Source organism: Setaria viridis, chromosome 3 (assembly GCF_005286985.2).
Source record: "Setaria viridis chromosome 3, Setaria_viridis_v4.0, whole genome shotgun sequence".
NCBI lineage: Eukaryota > Viridiplantae > Streptophyta > Magnoliopsida > Poales > Poaceae > Setaria > Setaria viridis.
The window spans coordinates 7089329-7114344 of record NC_048265.2 but is presented as its reverse complement, the minus strand read 5'-3'; the positions used below and the strand labels follow the sequence as shown (position 1 = coordinate 7114344).

Below are 25016 nucleotides of genomic sequence, written 5' to 3'. Positions count from 1 at the left end.
CTAGAACGTTCAGGGCCACACCACAGACCACACCACGGCGCACCGCCCCGAGCACCAGGCCCGATATATCGCCGCCTCCCCCGCTGCCTCCCCGTCTGCCTACGAAAGCGCTCTGTGGAGACGGCGACGAGTCGACGACGAAGCGAGAAGCCGAGGCTCCGCTGCCAGGACCGAGCTTCCGGAGGCCTCGGCCCTGCCCCGCCTCAGGTACGACCCAATCCCTCCGCCCCCACCCCGCGCGGCCTCTCTTCATGGTTTGATTGGATGCCGATCTCCCCGAACTTGATCGACCCCCCTGGGTTTTTGGGCTTGGGACTGGACTGGATTTCCCCCCATCCATTTTTAGCGTTCTCGAATCATGTGACTTGGTTTTCGTGTGTGTTTTTTGGGAGGCAACTCTGTGACTTCGAGATTTTGCAGAGGGATGGGCTGTGTTTTGAGGGGTTCTAGATCGGGTTTTGTGGCTTTTTTGGGTGGGATCGATGAGGGGGTTCTAGATTATTTGCTGGCGCGCCTAACTCGTAGATATCGCTGCTGTTTGCAGGGTTTGATTGCGATCTAGATCTAACCTGTAGTAGCTGAGGGCGTATCGAAGATGAGCGTGGTGGGGTTCGACCTTGGCAATGAGAGCTGCATCGTGGCTGTCGCGCGGCAGCGCGGCATCGATGTGGTCCTCAACGAGGAGTCCAAGCGGGAGACCCCAGCCATCGTTTGCTTCGGGGACAAGCAGCGGTTCATCGGCACCGCCGGTGCCGCATCCTCTACTATGAACCCGAAGAACTCAATCTCGCAGATCAAGCGACTGCTGGGCCGCAAGTTCTCTGACCCTGAGCTGCAGAGTGATCTCGCCTCCTTCCCCTTCCGTGTGACGGAGGGCCCTGATAGTTTTCCATTGGTCCATGTGCGGTTCCTCGGTGAGGAGAGGACGTTCACTCCCACCCAGCTGCTTGCCATGGTGCTGTCCAATCTCAAGGGCATTGCTGAGGGAAACCTGAATGCTGCTGTTGTTGACTGCTGCATTGGCATCCCTGTGTACTTCAGTGACTTGCAGCGCAGGGCTGTTCTTGATGCCGCCACTATCGCAGGCCTTCGGCCGTTACGGCTGTTCCATGAGACAACTGCCACGGCGTTGGCTTATGGTATTTACAAGACCGATCTCCCAGAGCATGAGCAGCTCAATGTCGCGTTTGTTGATGTCGGTCATGCTAGCATGCAGGTCAGCATTGTCGGTTACAAGAAGGGACAGCTCAAGATGCTGTCGCATGCATATGACCGTTCCCTCGGTGGGAGGGACTTTGATGAGGCCCTCTTTAAGCACTTTGCGGCAAAGTTCAAAGAGGAGTATAAGATTGATGTGTACCAGAATGCCCGGGCATGCCTTAGGTTGCGTGTAGCATGTGAGAAGCTGAAGAAGGTGCTCAGTGCCAACCCAGAGGCACCACTGAATATAGAGTGCTTGATGGATGAGAAGGATGTGCGGGGCTTCATTAAGAGGGAGGAGTTTGAACAAATCAGTGCCCCTGTGCTGGAACGTGTGAAAGGGCCATTGGAGAAGGCGCTGGCTGAAGCTGGCTTGACGACAGAAAACGTGCATTTTGTTGAGGTCGTTGGATCCGGTTCTCGTGTTCCAGCCATAATCAAGATAATTACAGAGTTTTTTGGGAAGGAGCCAAGGAGGACCATGAATGCTAGTGAGTGTGTTGCGCGAGGATGTGCTCTTCAATGTGCTATTCTCAGCCCCACTTTCAAAGTGCGGGAGTTTCAGGTATTCACTCATAAGCTCTTTTGCTCATTTGTTTGAATCCATTGGTTGGATTGTAGCGCTACTAGTTCAATACATCATTAACATGCCATTTATGCTTTACTGGTTGTAATGGGCACTGTAATAATTGTATGCCACCTTGCGTGCCAATCATCACTTATTTTCCTTCCAATATTCACCTTTTGATATCTGCTTGTCATGGGTTGGCTATTTATGTTGAAAGTTTGGAGACAGTATTTAGTGTGCTGTCCCTTTTGGGTAGTATCTAGTAAAGAGAATTATTTTGATTGCTCGGTGATCTGTTTGGTTAAAATATTATTCAGAATGTTCTTGAAGATTGTTTGGAAAAAACTTTTAAGCTTTTCATTCATGGCAAAACTGCTCAATTAACTGTAGGTGACTAAGTTCATTTCATTTTCCTTGTTTTCCTGAAACTTGTGAACATAAATGATCTTAAAACTGTTTTAAATTAACGATTGGTTTATTACAATATGCCTTTATGCCCTGTAGTCATGACGCCGGACTGATATTTTTGCAGGTTAATGATGGGTTTCCTTTCTCAATTGCATTGTCGTGGAAGCCGGACTCCCAGGATGGTTCACCCCAGCAAACGGTTGTATTCCCAAAGGGGAATGCAATTCCTAGTGTTAAAGCTCTGACCTTCTATAGATCAAGTACATTTGAAGTTGATGTTTTGTACGTCGACACGGGTGACTCACAAATTTCACAAAAAATAAGCACTTACACGGTAAGCAATGTCTTACACAATGTTTTTGCTATTCGATAGTTTTGCTGGTGCTATTTATTCAAGTATACCGTTCTGGCCTTTGCCAGTATTTTAATTGCTGATCTGGTATGATGTGCTGAACTCTCTGCAGATTGGCCCTTTCCAACCGTCCAAAGGTGAGAAGGCGAAACTGAAAGTTAAAGTTCGTCTCAACATCCATGGGATCGTCACAGTTGATTCAGCATTGGTAAGTTTCAAGGCCTAGGTATTTGTACAATCTTCTTTGGAATTGCGCCATAGGGGCTAGTGTTTTTGTAACATTTTTCTGTATTAAACTTTTGCATGCAGATGCTGGAGGAGGATGATGTGGAAGTTCCAGTTTCATCTGTGAATGAAGCTCCGAAGGATGCTACAAAGATGGACACAGATGATGCACCAAGCGACCCTTCTTCTGGAACGGATGTGAACATGCAGGAGCCTAAAAGTGCTGATACAACTGAGGGTGCTGCTGCTGCTGAGAATGGAGCACAAGATCCTGAGGAAAAATCTGTTCCAATGGAAACTGATGCAAAGGTATGATAGTAAACGGATTAGTACACGATTTTTTTTGGCAGCATACCGGTGAATTTATTTATTTATTAGATTATAGATGAGTTTTCATTCCTTGCTGTTGATTCAGATTTTTTGCTGGTCTTTAAGGTGTTACAGAAAAGACTAATTTATAGGGCCACATTCATGTTCTGTTCATGTGTGTTATAACAGTAACAATTGATTTTTTTACGCAAGTTACATACTTGTATTCTTGACTGTTAGGGTCGTATGCTAAGACTAATCATTTCTTAATAATTTATTTATTTTAGGTTGAGCCATCGAAAAAGAAAGTTAAGAAAACTGCTGTTCCAGTCCATGAGTTAGTCTATGGTGCATTGCCTGCTGCTGAACTGGAAAAGGCGGTAGAGAAAGAGTATGAGATGGCTCTTCAGGACAGAATCATGGAAGAAACCAAGGAGAAGAAGAATGCTGTGGAGGCTTATGTTTATGACATGCGTAACAAGGTATATTGGGATGAATGCCCTGATGGTCTTTGGATAAGTCTAAAGCAGTATCTAATTGTGTTTTTTCTTTACTTAGCTCTACGACAAGTACAATGATTTTGTCACACCAGAGGAGAAGGAAGGGCTGATTTCTAGGCTTCAGGAGGTTGAAGATTGGCTGTACGAAGATGGTGAGGATGAGACAAAGGGGGTCTATATTGCTAAACTGGAAGAACTTAAAAAGGTAGATTCACTGCAATGTTTGTTGAACCGTCTGCCTATTTATTGTTTGATATTCTCTTTTGTATCTTTGTGCATTTTGTTAGCTCATCAAACATATTCAACTGCAGATTGGCGATCCTATTGCCTATTTATTGTTTGATATTCTCTTTTGTATCTTTGTGCATTTTGTTAGCTCATCAAACATATTCAACTGCAGATTGGCGATCCTATTGAGACACGGTACAAAGAGTGGACAGAGAGAGGTTCCGCTATTGACCAACTGGTGTACTGCATCAACAGTTTCAGAGAGGCTGCTTTGTCTAATGACCAAAAGTTTGAGCACATCGACATATCAGAGAAACAGAAGGTAGGTCTTGGTGATGTTCCTTCTCATGATCTTAGTAGTACTGCACTCCACCGTTGTGTAATAGTCAGCTGTAAGAGTCAAATCCTACTGTTGGTTGCTAATCTTTTTTATTGCACACAGGTCATCAATGAGTGCTCTGAGGCAGAAAACTGGCTAAGAGAGAGAAAGCAGCAGCAGGATGCCCTACCAAAGCATGCTAACCCTGTGGTTCTTGTATCAGATCTGAAGAAGAAAGCTGAAACACTTGACAGGTTCGTTGTCAGAGATACTAGCTCCCACATCAATCTGAGTTCAACACTGTATTTTGGAATTGGTTCTGAAACCTTGTTTTACAGGTTCTGCAAACCGACCATGACAAAACCTAAGCCCGCACCAAAGCCACAGACTCCACCACCACAGACTCCGCCGTCGCAGCCCGAAACCCAGGCACCTGAGCCTCAAACACCAGAGCAGCAGCAAGGCGGTGCAGGCGCTGGTGGTGAGCCGACAAGTGAGGGAGGTGCTCAGGAGGCTTCTGGGGAGCAAATGGACACGGATAAGCCTGACAATTCTGCTGAGGCCTGAGCATTGTTGGGTTCATCTTCTGCGTGATGATTGAATTCTCCCGTTGCTATGTTTGGTAGGCGAGAAGTTAGGCGAACTGATGCTCTTCATACTTTTTCGTGTTGGGGATTGGACACGGTTGGGATGCCCAGTGTTCTTGCGATCTGGACTGGGCTAAAACCGAATAGAGATGTTGCATGATCGAATTGTACCATTGAATCTCTCAATCGAATGTCTGTGGTTGATCGGCCAAAGCTAGATTTTTTTTCCATGAAGTTGGATGTATCACTTGGATTCCTCGACTTATATGAAGCGTTTTTGCTTTTAGTATATGTATATGCTTGCAGAAACAACAACAAAAAGTGGGTGGTTTTGCTGGTGGGGTTTTGTACTGACAGAATCCTCCATAAAGTTCTTAAACGTCCTGCAGGTTTCTCTTAAATGCTTTTTTTTAGAAAGCTGTTAAATGCTTTCGAGTCGCTTGTGAAATTGCCAAATAGGTTTTTTTTTTTGGTTCTATCCCTTTTCTAAGAAATCCAGCACCGCAATGTCGCTGCAGTCTTGATTTCGAGGTGAGGACGTGTAGAGAAGGGAACTAGGGAAGCACGTGTTTCTCCGACAGCAACGGAGCTGACTGCTGACCGTTGCGTTCTTGCCTTCTCTCCGTCTCTCGTCTCGTTCCCGTGTTGGCTCCCGGCAGGCCGGTAGAATGTTCAATCCGGGGCAGAGAAAAGAACCTTCTTCCTCCTCTGCAGGTTTGAACGTTGGGTCAGGTGCAGACGCCGGTCACCGACAGGTGGAATTTCCTTTGGCGTAGGGCGTTTTCCGCGTAGAACCGGAGAAGCTCCAGTTCAGTTTCTGTCTGGTCCCTGAAGTTCTTTCAGGCCGTCGCGTTGGACTTGGACCGCGTGCGTGGCGGTCGAGAGCAAGTTCGTGGGCCCCCGGTTGTCAGCAGGCTCGGCTGGCGTCTGGCGACGTGTGTTCTGGTCCGACTTGGAACCTGGCCTTGGCCTGGGTGGTGGGTGCGCTTCCACAGACGTTCCATTCGCAAGCTCCGAGTGAGGCTGGTTCCCTTTTTTTTTTTTTTGGAGAACGTGTGGCCTTGATCATCGCAAAGGTTACCACAATTTTGTGGCGCGGGTGATTGTCAAAGGATTTTGGTGAGACATCATCAATTCTTGGCGGCTAGAGGAAGAAAGTTGGGCATACTGCATGCCTGTCTGTCAGCACATCAAACACTAGCGGCTCCTTATCAAAGAAAAAAAAAAACACGCTAGCGGCGGCCGGTGGAGCTTGCAGGTGCCAAATGTGGCTTAGAGGTAGAGACAAAAAAAAAATTTACGAAGTGAGACCAAATAGTAGAAAAGGAATACGAGGCCCTTCCAGAACGCGCGCACACGACACATGTCAGACTAAAATAGCTCTTTTCCTCGCGCGCACATAAATGTATCTTAGCTTGTGTTACAGTCTTACAGAAGAGAATTTGGCAAACGCGACCCAAAACCTCACGCACTATCTTATAATACAATAATAATCAGTTAAACATCTATAGTACCATCAGGCAGTAGCGAAGAACTGTACAGACGACGACCTTTCGATCGAGCCACGGCGAATTCACCGCCGCCGGGACGTTGTTCCTTCAGTGGACGAGGTAGGTGACGGCGAGCGCGGCGGCCATGAGCACGTACGCCACCACATGGTCCACCGCTCTCCCGTCCACCAGCACCCGCCGCTGCGCCGACTTCGCCGCCGCCGCGGCTTCCGCGCCGTGCGCCGCCTCCACGGTTGCCATCAGGCCGGCCAGCAACAGCAAGCAACGCTGATGATCCGAGGAGGGTCGGCAACGCTAGTTGGTTAATCAGGGCGCTCGATCGATCTTGTGCTGCTCTGATGCTGTCGTGCTAGCTAATCGGGAGGCTCCGATGATCTGATCTGAGTCGACGGCGAGTTCTCAGGTTTGTGGTGGCAGCCTGCTTTATATAGGGCAGGCGGTGCCGGTGGATTCCGAGTAGGGGCTTGTTTTTTTTTTCTTCTAACTTTGGTACTATGAAAAAGAAGATTCTCTATCACATCAGACTTGCGGTACATGTATAGAGTACTAAACTAGACGAAATCAAAAACTAATTGCACAATTTTATTGTACTTTGCGAGACGAATCTTTTGAGCCTAATTAGTCAATGTTTGAACAATAATTCACCAATACAAACGAAATACTACAGTTGTGCATTTATAGCAAAATGCAAACTTTGCCACTCCCAAACTGAGAACAACGCCTAGGAGGAGGAGGCTGCTTCTGGCTTCGTGGGGCGCCGGCCGATGCGGGAGCGGGACGCCGGGTGCCGCGCGACAAGGCACATGTGGGGTACTCGGACTCGGACGCTTCGTTTTTTTTTCTTTTTGGATAAAGGGACGCTTCGCTTTCGTTTGCTTCGCCGCGTTGGCTTTGGGGAAAAAGGACAAGCGGAAGGTTCCGTCTCGGTTTTGACTTTTCGGTGGCTGCGGAGGACGCCGGGTCCAACAAAATTTATAGTTTGTGCAAGGTTTTCCTGTGGAGGATTCGGATTTAGGCAACAGTTTCTCATTGTACTCTACCCCCATCATCTTTATTTTCGTATTTGGGCCAGCATTATTTGGACGTGCCATGGCCCATGTACTATGCTGGGACAACCCGGCCTTCCGGCGCTGGCGACCCATGTATGTCAACCTTGGCTCCGCGTCGGCACGGCGCGGTCTAGCTCGTTGCTTGTCACAGCACGTGTCGCAAAGTTTTGTTTGCAGGACGGCGGCAGGCCCGCAGAATCACTAGTCCCAGGTCCAAAAGATCCTTACTACGTACAATACTACCCGTTTACAGCATCTATCACTATCCAGGGGAACATACTATCTCCGTCGATCATACCATGCACATCTCACGTTCCGAACTCCTCTGTTCCTGATCTAAAAAAAAAACTCCTCTGTTACAGCAGTGCAAGGGGCAAGCATGAAACTACGGAGTCCTTCCATTCCACCAAGCAAGAACCTAACCTGCACGGAGCCAAAACTACCACCACCACCACCACCACCATCAGTCTGTGACTACTACGAGGGATAACAGTAACAGCACACTGGCGACGACATTCTCAGATGGAGGTGGAATCTTGCACGAACTGTGTCTGGTCTGTCGCGCGCATCCGTTCAGACGCAGCCGCGGCCGCCGCTGAGGATGTCGAGCGCGGCGAGGACGGCCTTCTGGACCCTCTCCCGGTCGTCGTCCAGCGCCCGGCCCTTCTCCGCCACGGCGTCCCTGACGCGCTCCACCTCCGCCTCGATCTCGCCGTCGCAACGCTCGATCTCGCTGCCGTCGGTCACAGGGGTACAGAAACAACAGCGTCAGAACCAGGCCGATCGAGCACATTGGTTTTTGCAAGGATTAATCGGGAAACCCGGAATCACGGTGCAATTGCACAGGTGTGACCGATGCTCACCTGCTCATCTTGAGCATGTTCTGGAGACCGCTCTGCACCTGCTGCGACACGTCTGCGCAACGCAAAAACAGTTCAAGCACGCGTTAGTTGGCAGCACAAATAATAATGCACAGGTGCCAGCAATTCTTCTTGGTTTGCAAGCAAAATCAGGTGTGCACGGGCGAACCATCAGTAGTAACTCAGTAGTGCGGGTGCATAGAATTTAGCAACCTATCAACCCAACAGAGGCGATTTCTAGATCGAATTTCGCTTGGATTTCTGTAAAATGGGGCACGATTCTACGCAACCAATGGCCTTGTCCAAATCCACAGGCCAAAGCCACGCGCCCGGGGCTTGATTCCGACCCCAAAATAGAGTTATCCCGCACAAAACGGCACCCAAAATTTAAAAAATTACCGGTCCAAATCGCGTCCACTCGACTAGTCGAGCAGCACCAAATCGAACAAACAATTCAGATGCAAGTTTCCACTGCTGGCTTGCTCGCAAATAATCAGTACAGGCTACCCGTGGCCGTGTGTGCACATGCGAATCATAGTGTGCGAGTATTTGGGATCTAACAAGTGATCTACAGAACGGCGGAGGTGACCTCCACAGAAAATTTCGCTTGGCTTTTAGTAAATCTGGAGACGGAAATTAAGATATTACCGAGTAATTTTTTATGGGACTTGCCGAGTAAATTGAAGAGGGCATAACCCCAAACAACGCATCAAATAGGAATGCGATGGGGAAACGAACGAACTCGAGAAGAATCGAGTGGATGGGTACCAAATTGCTCGCGCTTCTACGCAGACGACAGGCTCGTGCAAAATCAAGCAACGCGACGCCACGGGGGATTCAATCCCCGCACCCCAGCAGCCAACATTCCTCAAAGGAAGCACGAACTTGAAAAATCCGCATCAGCAACCACCAATCTGGGTCCCAAAATCGCGCCGAGCCGAGCAGCAAACGAACCCAGCATCGCGATGAACTAAGCAGAAGCGGGGATGGGGATCGCGCCGAGCAAACCGGAGGAGCGAGCAAAAGGACGAGAGCCTTGGGTTTTTAGGGAGGACGTGATCGCACCGAAGAGGAGCGCGGAGAGCTTCGAGTCGCCGACGTCCTCCGCCCCCGCGTCGGTGAAGGCCTCGTCCCCGGTCGACGGCGCCGCCGCGCGCGATCCCGACGGCGAGTGGGCCATGTCTCCCTCGTTCGCGCGCTCGCTGTGTGCCTGCCTCGCTGCCTGGTGGGGCGGTGTTGGCGTGGGAGAGGGCAGAGGTGTGTGGCGAGCTGGAAGCGACCGGAACCCATCGGTTATATATATATACGGACTGGAGGCCCAAGCTAGTTTTGGGCCATTCCATTTCTACACCACGTCAGGGGCCTTTGTAAAGATGGAAATGAGAGAGGGTCCTTAAATTGGCCCATTGATACGCACAGAATGACAGAAACTGTAAACAGGTTTCGAAACTGGAGCTTAGCTACGAGTGAAACCTTTTTTTTACTTCGAGATCAACTAATATTTCACTCGGAATATTTTATTATATAAATTCCATCGTTCCACATGAACCTTATTCAAGGTTTATTTCTCTTTTTTCACTTCATTTAAACTAATAGCTGAATATTCTGAACAATCGGGCAATTAATTCAAGGAGCATAAGTAAGTAATATGCTAACCAAACGAAAACCAGGTTATAGCGAATCAATATGAGATTTTCTTTGTTTCTTCGCGAAAAAGTATAAGATTTTCTTTTCAAAGACAAGTGTAACTTTTCTTGAGGGGGAAAAAAGTAAGATAACTAGTGGACAAGATAAAAGACTAGGGTTTGGGCCCCAACACCTGTCCTGTCCAAGTCTGAAATGAGATGGGCCCCATCCACCTCCTGACCTCCATATCCCGTTGATTATTGAACCCCAAATACAAACAAATCAAATAGGGCTTTCAATTGCCCACAGTGTCCAGCAATGGACCATCCTCCCTCCCGTGCTTTGCCCTAGCCTCTACCAAAGGTGCTTGGTACTTTTGGTAGGTCCATGATCCTTTGAACCCGTTGTTCTTTCGCAAGGCTGATGACCAATGAGCTGAGCGCCTGTGCTCTCCCATGTGAAATGAAATCATACGTGCCCACTGCAAGGCGAATACTTGGGTCACAATGTCACGTAGCGACGTACGTTTCGGTTTGTGTACATATGTATCGAAAAACTTGAGACTTGAGAGGTTAACGTGTCACCAAATGATAGAGCATACTACGAGGCACTGTTGGATGCGGACGGAACGGATCAGGAATGGTTCTACAGTGACAATCCAGTGGCACGGGACTTGTTGTTTGTGGTGAATTATTCCGTTTCGTTTTTCTTTTGAAAAAAAAACAATCGCTCCCACTCATGACTGTAACCTCGCAGTTGCAGGGCGAGCGTTCATTGCTCTGAAACAGTGATGCCATGAACACCTGCAGTGCACGCACTGAGGCATGCCGAACTTTTAGTTTATAGATAGGGTACACTACCCTCTCTCTCCGTGAGAGAGGAGAGCAACGTGGCCAATGCAGCTGCACGACCACCGGTCTCAAGCTAAGGTCCTTTGGTTTCTTTAGTCCATGCACTGAACTTTAATCCCACCCCTATTTAGATCCATGAATTAAAGTTGATTAAAATTCTTAAATTAAAGTTGACTAAAATTCTTAAATGCTGTTGAACAAAGGTCCTTTTTACCATTCTTCCAACTCCCTGGTACCCCTGCGCCTACTCCTCCTGGTCCTAGCGCTAATTTTTTTGGCCGCTCCATGGCGGCCTTGTCGGAGTCCCAACCGTGTGGGGCTCCAAGATGCAGTCGTCGAAGATGTGCTTTCTCCATCTCCTTCCTCCAACCCTGCGCCCCACCACCACCGTCATGATGCAGACATCGAAGATGTGCAGTCCTTCCTCCATCTCCTTCTCCTTCGTCTCCAGGCCCAACCCGAACCCTACCAACCCCGCGTCCCTCACCACCACCATCATCACCGTCCTCCGCGTCCGCCGCCTTGGCCCGCACCAGATCCGCCGCGCCGAGGCCCTTCCCGCCGCTGCCGCCGCCTCCGAGGCGGAGCTCGCCTCGTCCGTGCAGGAGCGCGCCAAGGACACCCTCGTGCAGGAGAGCTGCCTGGATCTGCGGCGGCGGGAGCGGGCCAGTTGGAGATGCTGCGGCGGAGGTCCTCCGGCTCGCCAGCACCGTCAGGGGTCGGGGGCGGGGGTCGGGCGGCAGCAGCAGGGGCCGAGCGGCGGGCGGGAGGGTGGTCGGGTGGGAGGGAGGGCGGTAAATCTCGGCAAGGGTGTCCCCAACACCCTTTAGTCCACTCTAGTCTAGTTTTGTGGACTAGAGGACTAAAGACTATAGTCCAAACTTTAGTCCACCTGTTTGGGTGTGTAGGGACAAAAGTGCAAATTTTAGTCCAAACTTTTTTTTTAGTCAACGGGGGAAGATCCCCACATGATTCATTCATTCATTGGACCTTTTGTCCAAACTTTAGTTCATGGTGGAACCAAACATCCCCTAAATCTGTTCTCACCCCCTAAATCTAGAGGGAGAGTAAAAAAAGATAGGAAAGGATCTATTTTGGAAAAAGGAAAACGGGGGTTATACGTCTACTCAAAGGCACACTCCAGTACTCCACCTAAAACCCCCCAGCGCGCGTTTAATAAACACGTTAGCAGGGAAACATACACCCTCCAATCCAACCCAGAAATATTACTACAGGGGCTAATTGTAGCGTGCACAATTTCTTCCAAAATCATGTTAGAAAGCTAAAAGCTCACATATCTGAATGTACACGGTAAAAGAAAATGTCGAGACGCCTACGGAAGACAATGCGTTTACTGTTGTCCGCTCACAATGGATTGAGACGATGTTGCGACTTTCCCTTTTTTTTGCCTTATAACTTAACTCCTTTCAATAGATATGCCCCTCCCATTCCATAAAAAAAAAAGACCATTCAATATAGCTTGTTCATACGTGGCTGGAAAGTTATTCTTGAATAACTGTTTGCTTCTAAGATTACATTTGCTCATCTTAAATAATTTAATATATAAGAATGGAAAAGAGTCATTTGAACAATTGTTTGGAAAAGACTGCTATGCTCATGAGAGAGTGTCTCATGGAAGCCCTGCTGACGAACTGGTACGGACAACCTTATCACTCCATATATGTGAAATTTTGTGCAATGAAAATTCAGAAACAAGCACATACGTTGCTGCCCAGCATATAAATTTGTCTAGAATAACTGTTGGTCAAAGTGGCTTGTTGGAAATCCACCGCTTGAACATGGCGAGGCATCTCTCCGGCTGGTACTCTGGTGCAGTGTGTCCTCCACCCTGCAATTAAAGTGATTTGGTTACTTGTGATCTTCAGCTATATATACAACAATAATGCATTGTTATCTATGTCAGGTAATCAGAAATATAAAAAGCTAAAAGGTAGTATTACTACCTTTACAGTAGCAAAGGTCAAGTTGTTCGAATAGACTATACTGAACCTGCGCACATAAATATATATGCATCAAGTCTATGTGGTCAAATATTAAAAAGGCATCCATCTTACTTTACAAATCAACATTGCAATTGAATAGTTCTTTGTACAAAACCTCACCCTGCGGATTGGCCATAAACATGCCAAGCCCTCCACTCATCAACAATAGGGAAGTTGAGTGATCTCACCCAGGCCTGGGTACCAAGAAACGGTATGACAGAATCATGGTCCCCACTGTTTGAATAATAGAACGGACAGATTAGGTTTTGCATAAAAAACGACACCATAAGTCATACAACCGTAAAGTAAATATAATAAGGTACACAAGTTAGGACTGAGAAACTGCCCTACACCAAGACGTCAACCACAATTTGCCACAAATGGGGTTACCTGTACCAGTGCCTCGACCTTAGGGGTATCTTAGGGCAAGCACATTGATGTTGTCTAATAGACGTAATCTTGAGACGACTTAACAAACAACATGTACAATGTGTTGTATTTTTAAGTTGTCTCATAATAATTCCATTTCCTTAATTTGTGCATAGAAAAAAAAGAAATATTATAAGTTGCGTGCAACCACAACTTGTACAATAGTAGAGTAGTCGTCTCATAGTCCTAAAATTTAGCGTATGAGACGGTTGTTTCGCGAAATATCTATTGGCACAGTTCTATTTTTTTTTAAGAAAATGAACTTTGATGTTTATACTTTGCTCAGTGTTGGCTTCTTGTTAACATAAATTCTTGTAAAAAAAAACTTCCCTCCATCTACATAACAGCCTTATTTACCTGTAAACTAATGCACGATAACCTTTTAATGTAACATTTCGATGGTACTTTATGCTGCTCTTAATATCCTTCGAATATGGTAGGTCGCCATCGTGGCACCTCACCCACTCATCCTTGGTACCCTGTGTATCATACACACAGAACACAGGGTTAGCTTAAATTCGATATACAGGTGAAACAAGTCTGAGAAGCACGGAGCTAATTTCTTTACCTTCTTGATACCTAGTGCATCTCGGGTGGCCATGCTATTTGCCCAGAAGTATGACAGATAATTTACGTACTTCTGTGAGTTAAAGAAGCAAACAAGATTCAATCAGAACTTTAGTTAGCACTATTTATTTATCCCAGGATTATATTCAAAATATAGTGTGACAGATGTATTCAGTCCTGGTAAACTGGAGTTTTTGACTTTATGTATTTAAAATATAGTGTGACAGATGTATTCAGTCTTGGTAATGTTAGATGTCTTTATCTAAGAAATTATGGAGCGAAAAATGGCAGCCATTAATTTTCCTTAGTGTGTTTATTGGCACTACAACATCAGCATTGTTCCTCAGAGGTTGTTGGTGCAATTTAGCCTGGCCATTTTCTTCTGACTAACTTTTAGTTTCTTAGTGTCATATTAGCACTATAATGTTTTCTCATGTTCTCTGCAGTCGACTTCAGGCACCATCAGGCCCACATGTCGGTGAGGATCTCAACCCCTTACCTATAGCCATCTTGCTAGATCATCCTTGCTCTGCCCATGGACATGACGGATGCTGGACGCATTTAGAAAGCTGCAGTCTATAAAAGGTCTATAAAAGGACATGGCCAAAGGAAGTAAATAATGGTTGTGATTGGTTCGCTGCAGTGATCGGTAATGTAGCATGCGCATGATTGGATACCTGCATAGCCCCTAAGCCAGGCTCGGATAGTGCAAAAGAGGGGTTGTTGCCTGGCTTACTGGGAACGCAGCGAGCGAGCGTTTCCACTATGCAGGCTGGGACAAGCCTCGGTGGTTGGTGAGTCGCCTCACCTGATCACCTCTCATCTCCCCCACCTTGTCTGCGTTGCCACCAGCCCAGCTGTACTGGACGGCGTTCGTTCGCTCCAAACGCCAGCTAGCGTCGAAGACTTCGCGTACCTCACCCCTTCCCGGCGGACCTGCGCGAGCGCCTGCTCCCCGCCATCGGCCACGATGGCGGCGGCCGCCGGTACTACCTCGGGGCTTGCGTCAAGAAGTGCCTGGCGACTGAAAAACCGTGGTGGGGGAGCGGTATCAGCTTTGTGTAAGCCTGGTAATTTTTACCGTGCAAACCGTTTACTGAGCAACTGAAACAAATATTTGTATGGGTATCAGGTCCCACCGTAATCGGATCACGCCCCAAAATAGTCAACCCAAACAGCAGCATAATGTATACTATTGTAAAGAATTTGAATATCATACTGGAATGTATACTAGTCCAAGGATCAACCTTAACATCACAGAATTTTGAAGACAAGCATATTTAAAAGGTAATTCTCTTGAGCAAGAGGAACCAAAATAGGGTTAAAATACTTACCTGGCAATCCATTGGAGGGCGAGGTGGTGGACGTTTTAATCCTTCGATCTCCTTCTTCAGTATGATTCTCCTTGGAGATTCATCGTTTTGTCCAGGAGAAACATAAAAGCATTTTTTATACAAAATGTGTGGCTTTGAACATTCACCCAGAAGCTGCCCACAGTTAAATAAGGAATTACACCAAAAACGAAAATAACAAAATAAACATTGGAGAAAGCATTAGAAAATTGTCATGTTACAAGGAAAAGTGACAGCTCTCGAGGACCACAAGAGCGAAGAAGGCCTAAGATTGCTTGTCAACTTACTTCGTGGACTCTCTTTAGCAATTGATCACAAATCATATTTGTCGGGTTGCTATAGCTCTCTCCTTTACAGTGCTCCAGTGTGGCCTTAAAAAATTATATGCTCGCACATCGATAACATATATACCTCACTTGATGGAATATTTAGTAGTTAAAATTGAGCGTAGTTAAATACCTCATACAATTGGTCTGAAATGATCCCAAATCCATGAGCATATGGCACTCGGGAATCGGTGTCAATGCTCTCACCTGTAGCAGGGTTTCCTACTAGGTAGCCCTGATTCAGTCATTATAACAAATATTGTGTAAAGAGCTTGAGACTATCAAACAACCAATATAAAAAATATTTCAAGCTTAAACAGCTAACTAGAAAAATACACCATAAGAACTTTAGCTACTAATATCATTAGCTGATTTGTGTACCCTTTTAAAAGCTATGTTCGTGGTATCGATAGTAAATGAGAGATTCTGCTATGAATTTTTAAATGAAAAAAAATGAGACGAATTTTCTGGTATGAATTGGTACCTTAAGGTTAAGAGCAGGCCTGACTTGTGCTTCAATATCTGAAAACAGAGCTGTAGTTATAAGTATGCAAGAAACTGCACAACCTTCTTAATACACAAATGACCACCCATTTTCAACTTATATCTGAATATAGATTGCTTGGGGCTCAGTAGGAAAATAGTACTAATAACAGATCTAATCCTTTTTCCATTTAAATAGGAATCTTCAGATATTGGCGGCAGACAATCCAAAATTGATATATTCTTTGGTGGTGTAACCAGAGAACTAACTCAGTAGATACATTGATATCTCAACAATTCAATTCAGCATGGACTGGCAACGGTACCTTCCGTAATCTTCTGCACAAGATATGGTACAATCTTTCCCCCGTAGGAATCCCCTCCAACATAGAAAGGGTTCGCAAGGAAATCCGGATGCCCTTCGAACCACTGCACTTATCATGAAGCAGGGGCACGAATACTAAACCAATACTTCTCCAAAATAACAGAAGAAGAAAAATCAGAAGATGTCAATTGTTTCTCCGCACCTTGTAGAGAAATATTTTGAGCTGCAGAGACGAAGATACATCCCCAACAGCATAGCCCTTGGTATCTTGTGAGAAGGAGAATCCGGCGCCGACGGGTGAATCGACAAAGATGATGTTTGCAGCCTTTGTCCAAGAGTAGGGATTGTACTTCAGCCGAGGCTCGCTGCCATTGTAGGGCTCCCTGATGAATTTGACTGGGCCTGCAGTTCAAGCAAATCAATCAAGATTCGGTGGACGACAGCCCATGTGATGTAGAAAAAAGAACGGGTGTTTGTTTCTTTAGCACCTCCTAAAATTCCTATCACATCGAATGTTTAGATACTAATTAAGAGTATTAAATATAGGCTAACTACAAAACTAATTACACGGACGGAGACTAATTTACGAGACGAATCTATTAAGTCTAATTAGTCCATGATTTGACAATGTGATGCTACAGTAAACATGTGCTAATGATGGATTAATTAGGCTTAATAGATTCATCTCGTGAATTAGCCTCCATTTGTATAATTAGTTTTATAATTAGCTCATGTTTAATTCTTCTAATTAGACTCCGAATATTTGATGTGACATAAATTTTAGTCAGGACTAAAGATCCAAACGCCCCCATAGAAGAAAAACATGTGCATGATTAATAAACAGGGAGTGTCAAGCAGGTCAGCTCTTTGCATGTGAAGTAGGATAGACTACAGACGATATGATCATGATTCTTTCGTATCAAAATCAAATTGCTCACCAATCTCAAAGGCGAGGCCACTGAAGACGGTACAGTGGTCGCCGCCGGTGAGCCAGAGGAGGAGCGGGTCACGGCGGGGATCATCCTCCGACTCGATGAAGTAGTAGAACAGCTCCGCCCCATTCTTCTCGTCCACGTTCACGTACCTAGTTAATTCACACAAGCCACATCTGTTATAGATTGTAGTAGAAGAAATGATGATATACCTGAGAGTAGCCGCATAGGCCATGGAAGAGCGGAGCAGGAGGGAAGGATTATTGATGCGCTCACGGACCCTGTTTCCAGGCGGAAAGGGAGAGCACCCTCGTATCCCGGGAGGCTATCTACAAGGTTCCGCTCCGCGGCGGACGCGATGTTGAAGAGGCAGAGGAGGAAGACGAGCAGAATGGCCATGAGAGGCCGCCGCATCTAGCGTAATGATTATGCCTTGGCCACGCTAAAGCAATGGCTAGTCTGGTAGGGGTTGGGCTCCTAAATGAGAAGGAGCTGGATGAAAAGGACCTGGTTTTAGCTCCGGTTTCTTCTGCTCCGGCTCCTCTACTGCTTTGCTTCTAGGGACGGAGTTATTTTTGACCAAACCGTTTGGTATGGCTTCAGCTGAAGCTGCAGGAGAAGCCGAAGCTTTAGCCCTACCAAACTGGCCTTATATGAGGGGGTGTTTTTTCCAGGGACAAGTTTAGTCCCTGTCACATTGAATATTTAGATACTAATTAGAAATATTAAATATAGGTTAATTACAAAACCAATTGCATAAATAAACGCTAATTCAGGAGACGAATCTATTAAACCTAATTAGTCCATGATTTGATCATGTGATACTACAGTAAATATGTGCTAATCATGGATTAATTACGTTTAATAGATTCGTCTCGCGAATTAGCCTTCATTTATGCAATGGTTCTATAATTATAATACTCCTACCTAATTAGTATCTAAACATTCGATGTGACAGGGACTAAACTTTAGTCCGTGGAACCAAACACCCTGAATCATAGATACCATATAAATAAATCATGCCAGCGTCGCTCTTTCGCCTCCCTCCTGCTGCTCGTCGCCCCTGTAGTCGCTCACCGGCCCGGCCCCTCGTTTGCCAGGAGTGGGGAGGGAGGGAGGGAGGGAGGGAGGGAGGGAGGGGGATCAGGCGATGGAGGGGGAGGGGGATGTGTAGGGATACGAGGTAGGCTACACTAGCGCAAATCAAAATTTCTACCGCGTAAAATCAGGAAGAACTGCCGTATAAGGATCACGGGATTACCACTCGACGCACTACTGGTGCGGAAGATGTAGATTTGCATCGATGCAGTGAAGACGATCAACGTAGTCGTACGTAGTCGATCAACGTAGTCGTACGTAGTCGATCACGTCAACGTCCAGCAGCTCCTCAGCAGCTCGTCCACGTGCAGCAAGATCGCCCTCGTGCCGCGGCTCGTCGTCGGCTCGTCGTGGCTCGTCGGCGGCTCGTCCAAGTGCTGCAGGCGCAACACCTCCAAGGTATCCACACGTGCAGGGAGGAAGCGTCGCAAGTCGAACTGCTAGATCCGCGAGTTGCAACAGGCGAGGGCGTGGGAGGCGCGGCAGATGTGTTTTGCCAAAAAGGTGTAAACCCTAGAGCGCCCCCACCCCTCTATTTATAGAGGTTCCTGACGGACCTCTGGGTCCGAGGCCCATTAGTACTTCTAAACCTAATCCAACTCGGATCAGATCCGAATTGGGCTTCCAGCCCCTTAAGTGTGTGACCCTATGGGTTCGGATACGTATAGACATGGCCCGAGTACTCCTACTCGGCCCAATAGTCGGTAGCGGCCTCTAGCAAGACGTGCCAACTCCTATACGCACACGAAGATCATATCAGACGAACCATCACAACATAATATACATGCTATTTCCTTTGCCTCACGATATTTGGTCTAGCTTCAAGCCGACCGCTCTTTCTCGATCCTGTGATTCGGAATCCCTTTGTAGGTTAACTCTTAACCGTACGTAGCATGGCCATGCATTTTCGGATCCGATTACTCGAGGGGCCCAGAGATATCACTCTCAATCAGAGAGGGGCAAATCCCATCTTGATTTCCCGCATTTCGCGGAGCCTTGCCGACCTTCGTGGTTGTGGCGGTGCTTCTCTTGCCATGGGTATCTCAACTTGTTCTGCTACTGTCGTTGTCAAGATCAGCCGATCTAGACTTTAGACTAGTAAATTTCTTTTATGCGCGTGAGCCTCAGATGGTTGCGCGGGAGACACGGATTTAGACTGGTTCGGGCAAGGGAAGCCCTACGTCCAGTATAGAGGATGCTCGTGTTGCCCACGCAGGGGGTTCTGTAGTAGGGGGTTACAGATGGGCGAGAGAGGGACTGGTCCCAGGTCTCTTCGGTTTTATGTTCTTAGGAAGAGTGTTGATGTCCTATGGTGTACGGGGGGAGGAGCTGGTGTCTTCTTTTCGATCCGGGCCCCCCGTCCTCCGGCTCTAGGCTCCTCCTTTTATACCGCAAGGGGCCGGCCGGAGTTACAATTGGGATCGGGTAAAAAATGGTCTGTAAAGAGTAAAGAGTAAGATGGTAAAAAATCTGGCAGAAAGGAGGGGAGAGGTCCTAGGCGCCCGACGTCCTGCCGACCCTAAACGCGTGCCGTCGTGCATGCCGGAAGGGGAGGTCGCCGGATGCCAAGTGTTGCAGCTCTCCGCAGGTAGCTACTTCGATGTTCGTAGGTACCAGGTTAGATCATGATGAGGCGGTTTCGTCGTCACCCTGCCATCCGTTTGGGAGGACGGTGGATATCGCTGCTCCGGCGATGGCTTGTAGAGAGGGGGAGCTTCACACCTGTACTGCCGTTTGCGCGGGGCCCGAGGGCGTGCGGGACCCGAGGACGGGGCCGCTCCCTCCTTTGCTTCGGTCGCCGCAGGTCATGAGTACCCTGCGACGAACAGGAGCCGGCCGCCGGTACTGTAGCTTGCACAGGACGGTCGTGCACGGGTACTTGCGCCGGGTTGCGTGAGGGGCGCGGTCGCCTTGCGCTCTGCCAACTCTACGGTGCATTTATGGTGAGGCCGACGGGGGGACCCACAGTATTTGTCTTGTCTATGCGGACCGCATCCGAGGGGGTTCCCGGATTCGTGGGCCCCAGTGCGCCCGACCCCTCTGCTTAGGGTCGGGCGAGGCGGAGAACTCCGTGGCGCGGGGTCGGGCGCTCCCGACCCTGGGATCGCAGTCGGGCGAGGCGGAGATTTTGCGGAGGGAGGTCAGGCGCTCCCGATCCTGACGCCTGGTTCGGGCGAGGCGGAGATTTGATCATGCTTTGGTGGGCCTGGGCCTTCATGTTTGTTTCTTTAAGCAGCGTATTAGGGGGTCGTTAATATTTCCCCCCAACAGTAGCCCCCGAGCCTGTGGTGGAGCAGGAGTGCTCCTCCGGAGGCTCCTTTCGCTGTTTGCCGTCGGTTCCAGTATTATGGTGCGCTTGTTTCATCTTCGCCATGCTCGAGAGAACCTGTCAGTTTGTGACCACACGTGTGGCAGTTTTTTGCGAGGCTAGCCCCTGAGCTCCTGCTCGTTGCAGGAAACCGATCGGGAGGCCTGGTCGACTTTTTGATCGTTGCTCCTCAAGCGTCCGTTCGCTAGGACGGAGGGGTTGAGCCGGGCCACGTTATCCGCGTAGGACGAACCGTGGTGCTCGTTTGAGCTGCAAATGGGTAAATTCGAGTGGAGTCCCGGTCCCCGTTCGGGGGGGTCCGGCTCGGGCCAAGTTGGTGGCGTACTCCAATTTCCCGTCGGTCAGTTCATATAGTTCTCGGATCCGTTCGACCGGATCTGAGGGCTCGTTGCCTTTCCCCGTGGAAAAACCATGAACTTTACACTGAGCGGGACTCGAACGTGAGGTTGGGGCGCCCTTGGCGTTCACTCGCCTGGGTGTTGGCCGCTAGCGGGCCCGTCCCTTCTCACCCCTTGCTCGGGGATGTCCTGGGGCAGCTGTCGAACCCGTGTTGGGCCAGCTTTCGAACCCCTGGACCGTATTGGGCCGTAGGGGCGTTTTGAGCCCCGTATCCCTTTCTTACCTCCCTGTGGGCCTTGGACCGGAGCGGAGCGGTTGATGTGCCAGGGCCGATCGTGGGGAGCGTCGTGGGCGCGATACTCGGGGAGTGGAGTTATGGAAGCGTCGTCCCGCGCATCGAGGAAGATAGGATGTTTTTTCGCGGCCGATCGTGCACGCGATTTTCGAAAAGGAAACGGGCGTGGCAGGGGCGTACCTGGCGCCGCATTTATGGCGGCCGGGGCGTCGATTTGGCTTCCCCGGTACTCTTCCTATAAAAGCAGAAGCACGCCGCGCCGGTTCCTCTCCTTTCGTGCTCGTGCCTCCTTGTCTTCCTAGTTCACTTGCGCTTGCCTCGCTCGCCTCATTCCCGCCGCTTCACGCCGCGTGCTTTCGTCTTCGCCTCCGTCGGTCCCCTTCCTTCTTCGGCGATGGCCTCCTGGGGAGTTTCCCACTTCACCGCCAACCGCGCCGAGGGCCTGGTGCGAAAGGGGCTCCTCTGCGAGAAGACGGCGGCGGACGAGTGGAGGCTACCGGGGCCGGAACAGGTTCCGTCGCCGCCCGCCGGCTACGTCGTCTCCTTCACCCACTTCCACGAGCGGGGGTTCGCCTCCCCCCCAAGCCGCTTCTTCCGCGGGCTCCTCCACTACTTCGGGCTCGAGCTCCAGCACCTCAATCCCAATGGGATCCAGCATATCGCGGCGTTCGTCGCGCTGTGCGAAGGATTCCTGGGGATTGAGCCCCACTTTGAGCTGTGGAAGTATTTCTTCACAGTGAGCCTGTATCAAAAGGCGGGGAAGGCCGGGAGCCAGCAGCGGTCGCCTCCGGTGCCGATTGGGTGCGCCGGGATCCATCTCCGTCATACTCGCTCCAAGGAGTACATGACGGTGAAGACCTCGGTGTCCCACAAGGGGTGGCACAATCAGTGGTTCTACGTGAAGAACTACCCGATCTCCCCCCTGCCGGAGTTCTCCGGCCGCACCATCGACGCAGCGCCCGACGTGTGGGCGTACGGGTCGGTGGAGAAGGAGAAGAGGAAAATCTCCGACCTGCTGCAGACCATCGGGCAGTTGAAGCGGGAGGGGCTCACCGGCGCCGGGGTCATCGGCGTGTACCACGCCCGGCGGGTGGCGCCGCTGATGCTCTGGGCGCGGCCGCTTGGCGTCATGTCCCCCGATATGCCGACCGAGGGCACCGTCCTGGCGACAGGCGCGCTCGCTGCCTCCGAGATCCGGCAACGGCTCCGGGAGGCGCTGGAGGACAAGGACGTCGACTACCCGATCCCCGGGCATCCGCCGATGCGCCCGGAGCTGGGCTTCGTAGACCTGGTAAGGTGTTTGGGTCACCGCTTCTCCTTCCTGTCGTCGCGTTGTTTTGTTGTTCTGATGTGGATCCTCCTTTTCGCTCCGCAGGGCATGCTGACCCGGGTTGCGGACTCCCTCCCGCCGGTGCCAGAGGATGCCGCGCGTAGGGCTCGCAACCGCCTCCAGGCCGAGAAGGATAAACGCCGCAAGGACAAGGAGACGGAGAAGCGGCGGAAGAAGGCCGCCAAGGAGCTCTAACGGCGGCGGAGAGGGGCGGTCGTGTCTGACGACGACGACGACGACGAGGAAGAAGAATAAGAAGAAGAAGAGGAAGAGGAGGATGAGGAAGAGCTGTTTGCCCCCCGTTCGGGGGCTTTGGTGATTCGTGACGCACCCCCGCAGACGGCTGCAGGGGGTGCAGCGGCGGGAGCGTCCACCCGGGATCTGGCTCCCCTGGGTCCTGGGCCTGTACCCTAGGGGCCAGCGCAGCGCGTGCTCCAGGAGCCGGCGCGGACCGCTCCTCAGGGGTTGGCGCAGCGCGCGCCTCAGGAGCCGGTGCGGATTGCTCCCCAGGGGGCGGCGCAGGACGTTCCCCAGGGGTCGGCGCAGGACCTCCCCCAGGGAGGAGCGCGGGGCGCCTCCTCGGGGTCGTCCCAGGGCGCCCCCCAGGAGCGGGCGTGGGATGCTCCCTCGGGGCCGGCAAGGGATGCCGCCCCGGCGTCGAGCCGGAGCGCCCCTCAGGGGCCCTCAGAGTCCGCCGCTGCCGCTGCCTTGGGTCCGGCGCGGGGCGCTCCCCAGGAGTCCGCTCGGGGGGCTCCTCGGGGATCCGTGGGGGCTGCCCCCGCCGCCGTGCCTGTTGGCGGAGGGCAACGGGGTGGTGACAAGCGGCCACTGCCAGATACCCCGGGGTCGGCATCCGGCTCCGAGTCGAAGCGCGCGCGCCGCCCCTGCGCTTCGAGGGCGTAAGTTGACTCTTCCTACGTGTCATCCTTCCTTTCCCTTTCCTTTTGTTTCCGTTGACGCCTGACCGTCGACGTGCAGTACTTCTCCCCACGGCGTCACCCTGCGGCTGGCGCCTAAGAAGATGCTGCGGACGTCGTCTTCCTCCGGGGGGCGGGCCGCGACCCCGCTAGCGGCGATTGGCGGGGTTCCTGGTGCGGCCACGGGTCCCCCGACGGAGGTGGCCGCTGCGGAGCCGGTTGTCGGGACGGCGGCGGAGTCAGCCGCAGGAGGGGGAGCGGACTCCACTCCGCCTGTGGCTCCACCGGTCGCCCCTCCGGTCCGGGCCGTGATCCCCCCGGGCCCTCAGGCTGGGGAGGTGATCAACCTCGATGCCGACGAGGCGGAGGAGGCGGAGACGACGGAGGGCAAGGCGGATGCCCCCGTTGCCATGGCGGGGTCGGAGGTGGAGGGGGCGCTCGGTCCCGAGGACGCGGCGGCGACAGAGGCAGCGGTGCCGGAGACCGGGGTCTCCGTCCCGGTCGCTCCTGCGGGGGTGACTCTAGTGGCCGAGACGGAGGTGCCCCCAGGGGTGCCGTTGGCGGGCTCGGCGGCGACGATCGTGCAGCCGCCGGGGCCGTCAACGGATTCGACGCTTTCTGGCATCGTGATGTCGTCTTCGACGGCGACGTCAGAGTCGGCCCTTGTTCCGCCCTCGGCTTCTCCCGTCCCGGGGGTGTGGAGAGGTCCCGTCCTCCGCTGGACATCTCGCGACGACCCGCCGAGGCGCCTCTATGCGCTGGATGACGCCGCCGAGTGGCATAGGTGGCAGGCGATGCACGGCGGTGTCGCCCAGGTTCAATCGGCCCTGACCTCGGCGTTGGGAGTTTTGGCCAACACCGTGGTCCCTGGTAGCCAGGTATGCTGTTCCTGCCGTTTGTCGATGAGTTCCTTCTCCTTACTTTTTTGCTTTAACGGCATGCTGTTTTGCAGGCTCTCCAAGAGGGCAGCCGGGAGAAGTCTGACTTCCTCCGGCGGCAGCGGAACCTCTGGGAACATTACAACACCGAGAGGGAGCGCTCCAGGGGTCTGGCCCTGCAGCTTGGTGCCGCCCAGGGGGCCATTCGCGACCTGGAGGGGCGCGAGCAGGCGGCGCTAGAGGGGGCGCGGCGTGCCGAGGCCAAGCTCCAGGCCGTCGCGGAGAAGGCCCGCCTCGACCTTGAGGAGTTCCAGGCCGCCATGGACAGGGCCCGCCGCGATGCCGAGGGGCTAAAAGCCGTTGCTGCTGAGTGGGCCCGCCGAGACGCCGAGGAACTGGCGCGGCTGAGGGGGGAGAATGGAGCCCTCCGCACGGAACGCGACCAATTCCGTTTGCAGGTGCATGGGCTCCAGTCCGCCTTGTCCCGCAGCGTCGACCGGGAGCGCGAGCTGAAGGCCCAGGCCGACGGTGAGGCTCTTTCTGCTCCTGCGTTTTTGTGTCGTTGGTGTTTCGCTTCCTTTGACTTGGTGGGATTTCTTGAGCGGCTCCTGCAGATGACCTCGCCAGGTTGCGGGTTCTGCTCGACGAGGAGCGCGGTGAGCATAGCGCCCTGCGGGATGCGGTTCGCGTCATTTGCGAGGACTTCGGCGTTGCTCCGGAGGAGGGGTCGAGCTCGCTGCCGGCTCGTGTCCTCGAAGTGCGCCGTCGCCGCCGCGAGATTGCCGTGGACGCGCTTCACCTTGGTGTGCGGCGCGCCTTC

At 51.1% G+C, this 25016-nt stretch overlaps 3 protein-coding genes across 5 annotated transcripts; 1 reads left to right on the top strand and 2 right to left on the bottom strand.

Annotated features, from left to right (window-relative positions):
- Nucleotides 1-16: 16 nt before the first annotated feature.
- On the top strand, nucleotides 17-4985 carry LOC117848693 (heat shock 70 kDa protein 15). Of its 2 annotated transcripts, XM_034730205.2 has the most exons (10): nucleotides 17-207; nucleotides 545-1765; nucleotides 2301-2510; nucleotides 2641-2736; nucleotides 2838-3062; nucleotides 3350-3544; nucleotides 3621-3767; nucleotides 3963-4112; nucleotides 4233-4363; nucleotides 4448-4985. In XM_034730205.2, the coding sequence occupies exons 2-10, from the start codon at nucleotides 596-598 to the stop codon at nucleotides 4674-4676; spliced, it is 2553 nt and encodes an 850-aa protein (XP_034586096.1). In that variant the 5' UTR covers nucleotides 17-207; nucleotides 545-595; the 3' UTR covers nucleotides 4677-4985. The 2 variants fall into 2 exon arrangements, with proteins under 2 accessions (XP_034586096.1, XP_072148720.1); XM_072292619.1 differs by lacking the exon at nucleotides 17-207 and having other exon boundaries at nucleotides 571-1765; nucleotides 3963-4363.
- A 2426-nt stretch (nucleotides 4986-7411) lies between these two features.
- On the bottom strand, nucleotides 7412-9380 carry LOC117850217 (uncharacterized). Its single transcript, XM_034732025.2, has 3 exons — nucleotides 9182-9380; nucleotides 8120-8171; nucleotides 7412-7989 (listed from the first exon to the last, which is right to left on the bottom strand). The coding sequence occupies exons 1-3, from the start codon at nucleotides 9294-9296 to the stop codon at nucleotides 7830-7832; spliced, it is 327 nt and encodes a 108-aa protein (XP_034587916.1). The 5' UTR covers nucleotides 9297-9380; the 3' UTR covers nucleotides 7412-7829.
- A 2689-nt stretch (nucleotides 9381-12069) lies between these two features.
- Nucleotides 12070-17522, bottom strand: LOC117850470 (serine carboxypeptidase-like 11). Of its 2 annotated transcripts, XM_034732292.2 has the most exons (13): nucleotides 17291-17519; nucleotides 17017-17162; nucleotides 16281-16480; nucleotides 16080-16182; nucleotides 15755-15792; nucleotides 15404-15505; nucleotides 15232-15315; nucleotides 14927-15079; nucleotides 13594-13665; nucleotides 13383-13504; nucleotides 12717-12830; nucleotides 12558-12603; nucleotides 12070-12442 (listed from the first exon to the last, which is right to left on the bottom strand). In XM_034732292.2, exons 1-13 carry the CDS (start codon nucleotides 17422-17424, stop codon nucleotides 12359-12361), a joined length of 1398 nt encoding a protein of 465 aa, XP_034588183.1. In that variant the 5' UTR covers nucleotides 17425-17519; the 3' UTR covers nucleotides 12070-12358. The 2 variants fall into 2 exon arrangements, with proteins under 2 accessions (XP_034588183.1, XP_034588184.1); XM_034732293.2 differs by lacking the exon at nucleotides 15232-15315 and having other exon boundaries at nucleotides 17291-17522.
- Between the last annotated feature and the right edge of the window lie 7494 nt (nucleotides 17523-25016).

What these genes read in the sequence shown, in the direction of transcription:
- LOC117848693 (XM_072292619.1), top strand. Translation starts at nt 596, where the DNA reads ATGAGCGTGGTGGGGTTCGACCTTGGCAATGAGAGCTGCATCGTGGCT. An exon ending in TCAAAGTGCGGGAGTTTCAG is followed by an intron (nt 1,766 to 2,300) that starts GTATTCACTCAT and finishes ATATTTTTGCAG; the next exon opens with GTTAATGATGGGTTTCCTTT. An exon ending in AAAGCTGAAACACTTGACAG is followed by an intron (nt 4,364 to 4,447) that starts GTTCGTTGTCAG and finishes CTTGTTTTACAG; the next exon opens with GTTCTGCAAACCGACCATGA.
- LOC117850217 (XM_034732025.2), bottom strand. Translation starts at nt 9,296, where the DNA reads ATGGCCCACTCGCCGTCGGGATCGCGCGCGGCGGCGCCGTCGACCGGG. An exon ending in GCTCTCCGCGCTCCTCTTCG is followed by an intron (nt 8,172 to 9,181) that starts GTGCGATCACGT and finishes TGCGTTGCGCAG; the next exon opens with ACGTGTCGCAGCAGGTGCAG. An exon ending in AACATGCTCAAGATGAGCAG is followed by an intron (nt 7,990 to 8,119) that starts GTGAGCATCGGT and finishes GACCGACGGCAG; the next exon opens with CGAGATCGAGCGTTGCGACG.
- LOC117850470 (XM_034732292.2), bottom strand. Translation starts at nt 17,424, where the DNA reads ATGCGGCGGCCTCTCATGGCCATTCTGCTCGTCTTCCTCCTCTGCCTC. An exon ending in TTTCAGACCAATTGTATGAG is followed by an intron (nt 15,316 to 15,403) that starts GTATTTAACTAC and finishes TAATTTTTTAAG; the next exon opens with GCCACACTGGAGCACTGTAA. An exon ending in ATGCACTAGGTATCAAGAAG is followed by an intron (nt 13,505 to 13,593) that starts GTAAAGAAATTA and finishes TATGATACACAG; the next exon opens with GGTACCAAGGATGAGTGGGT.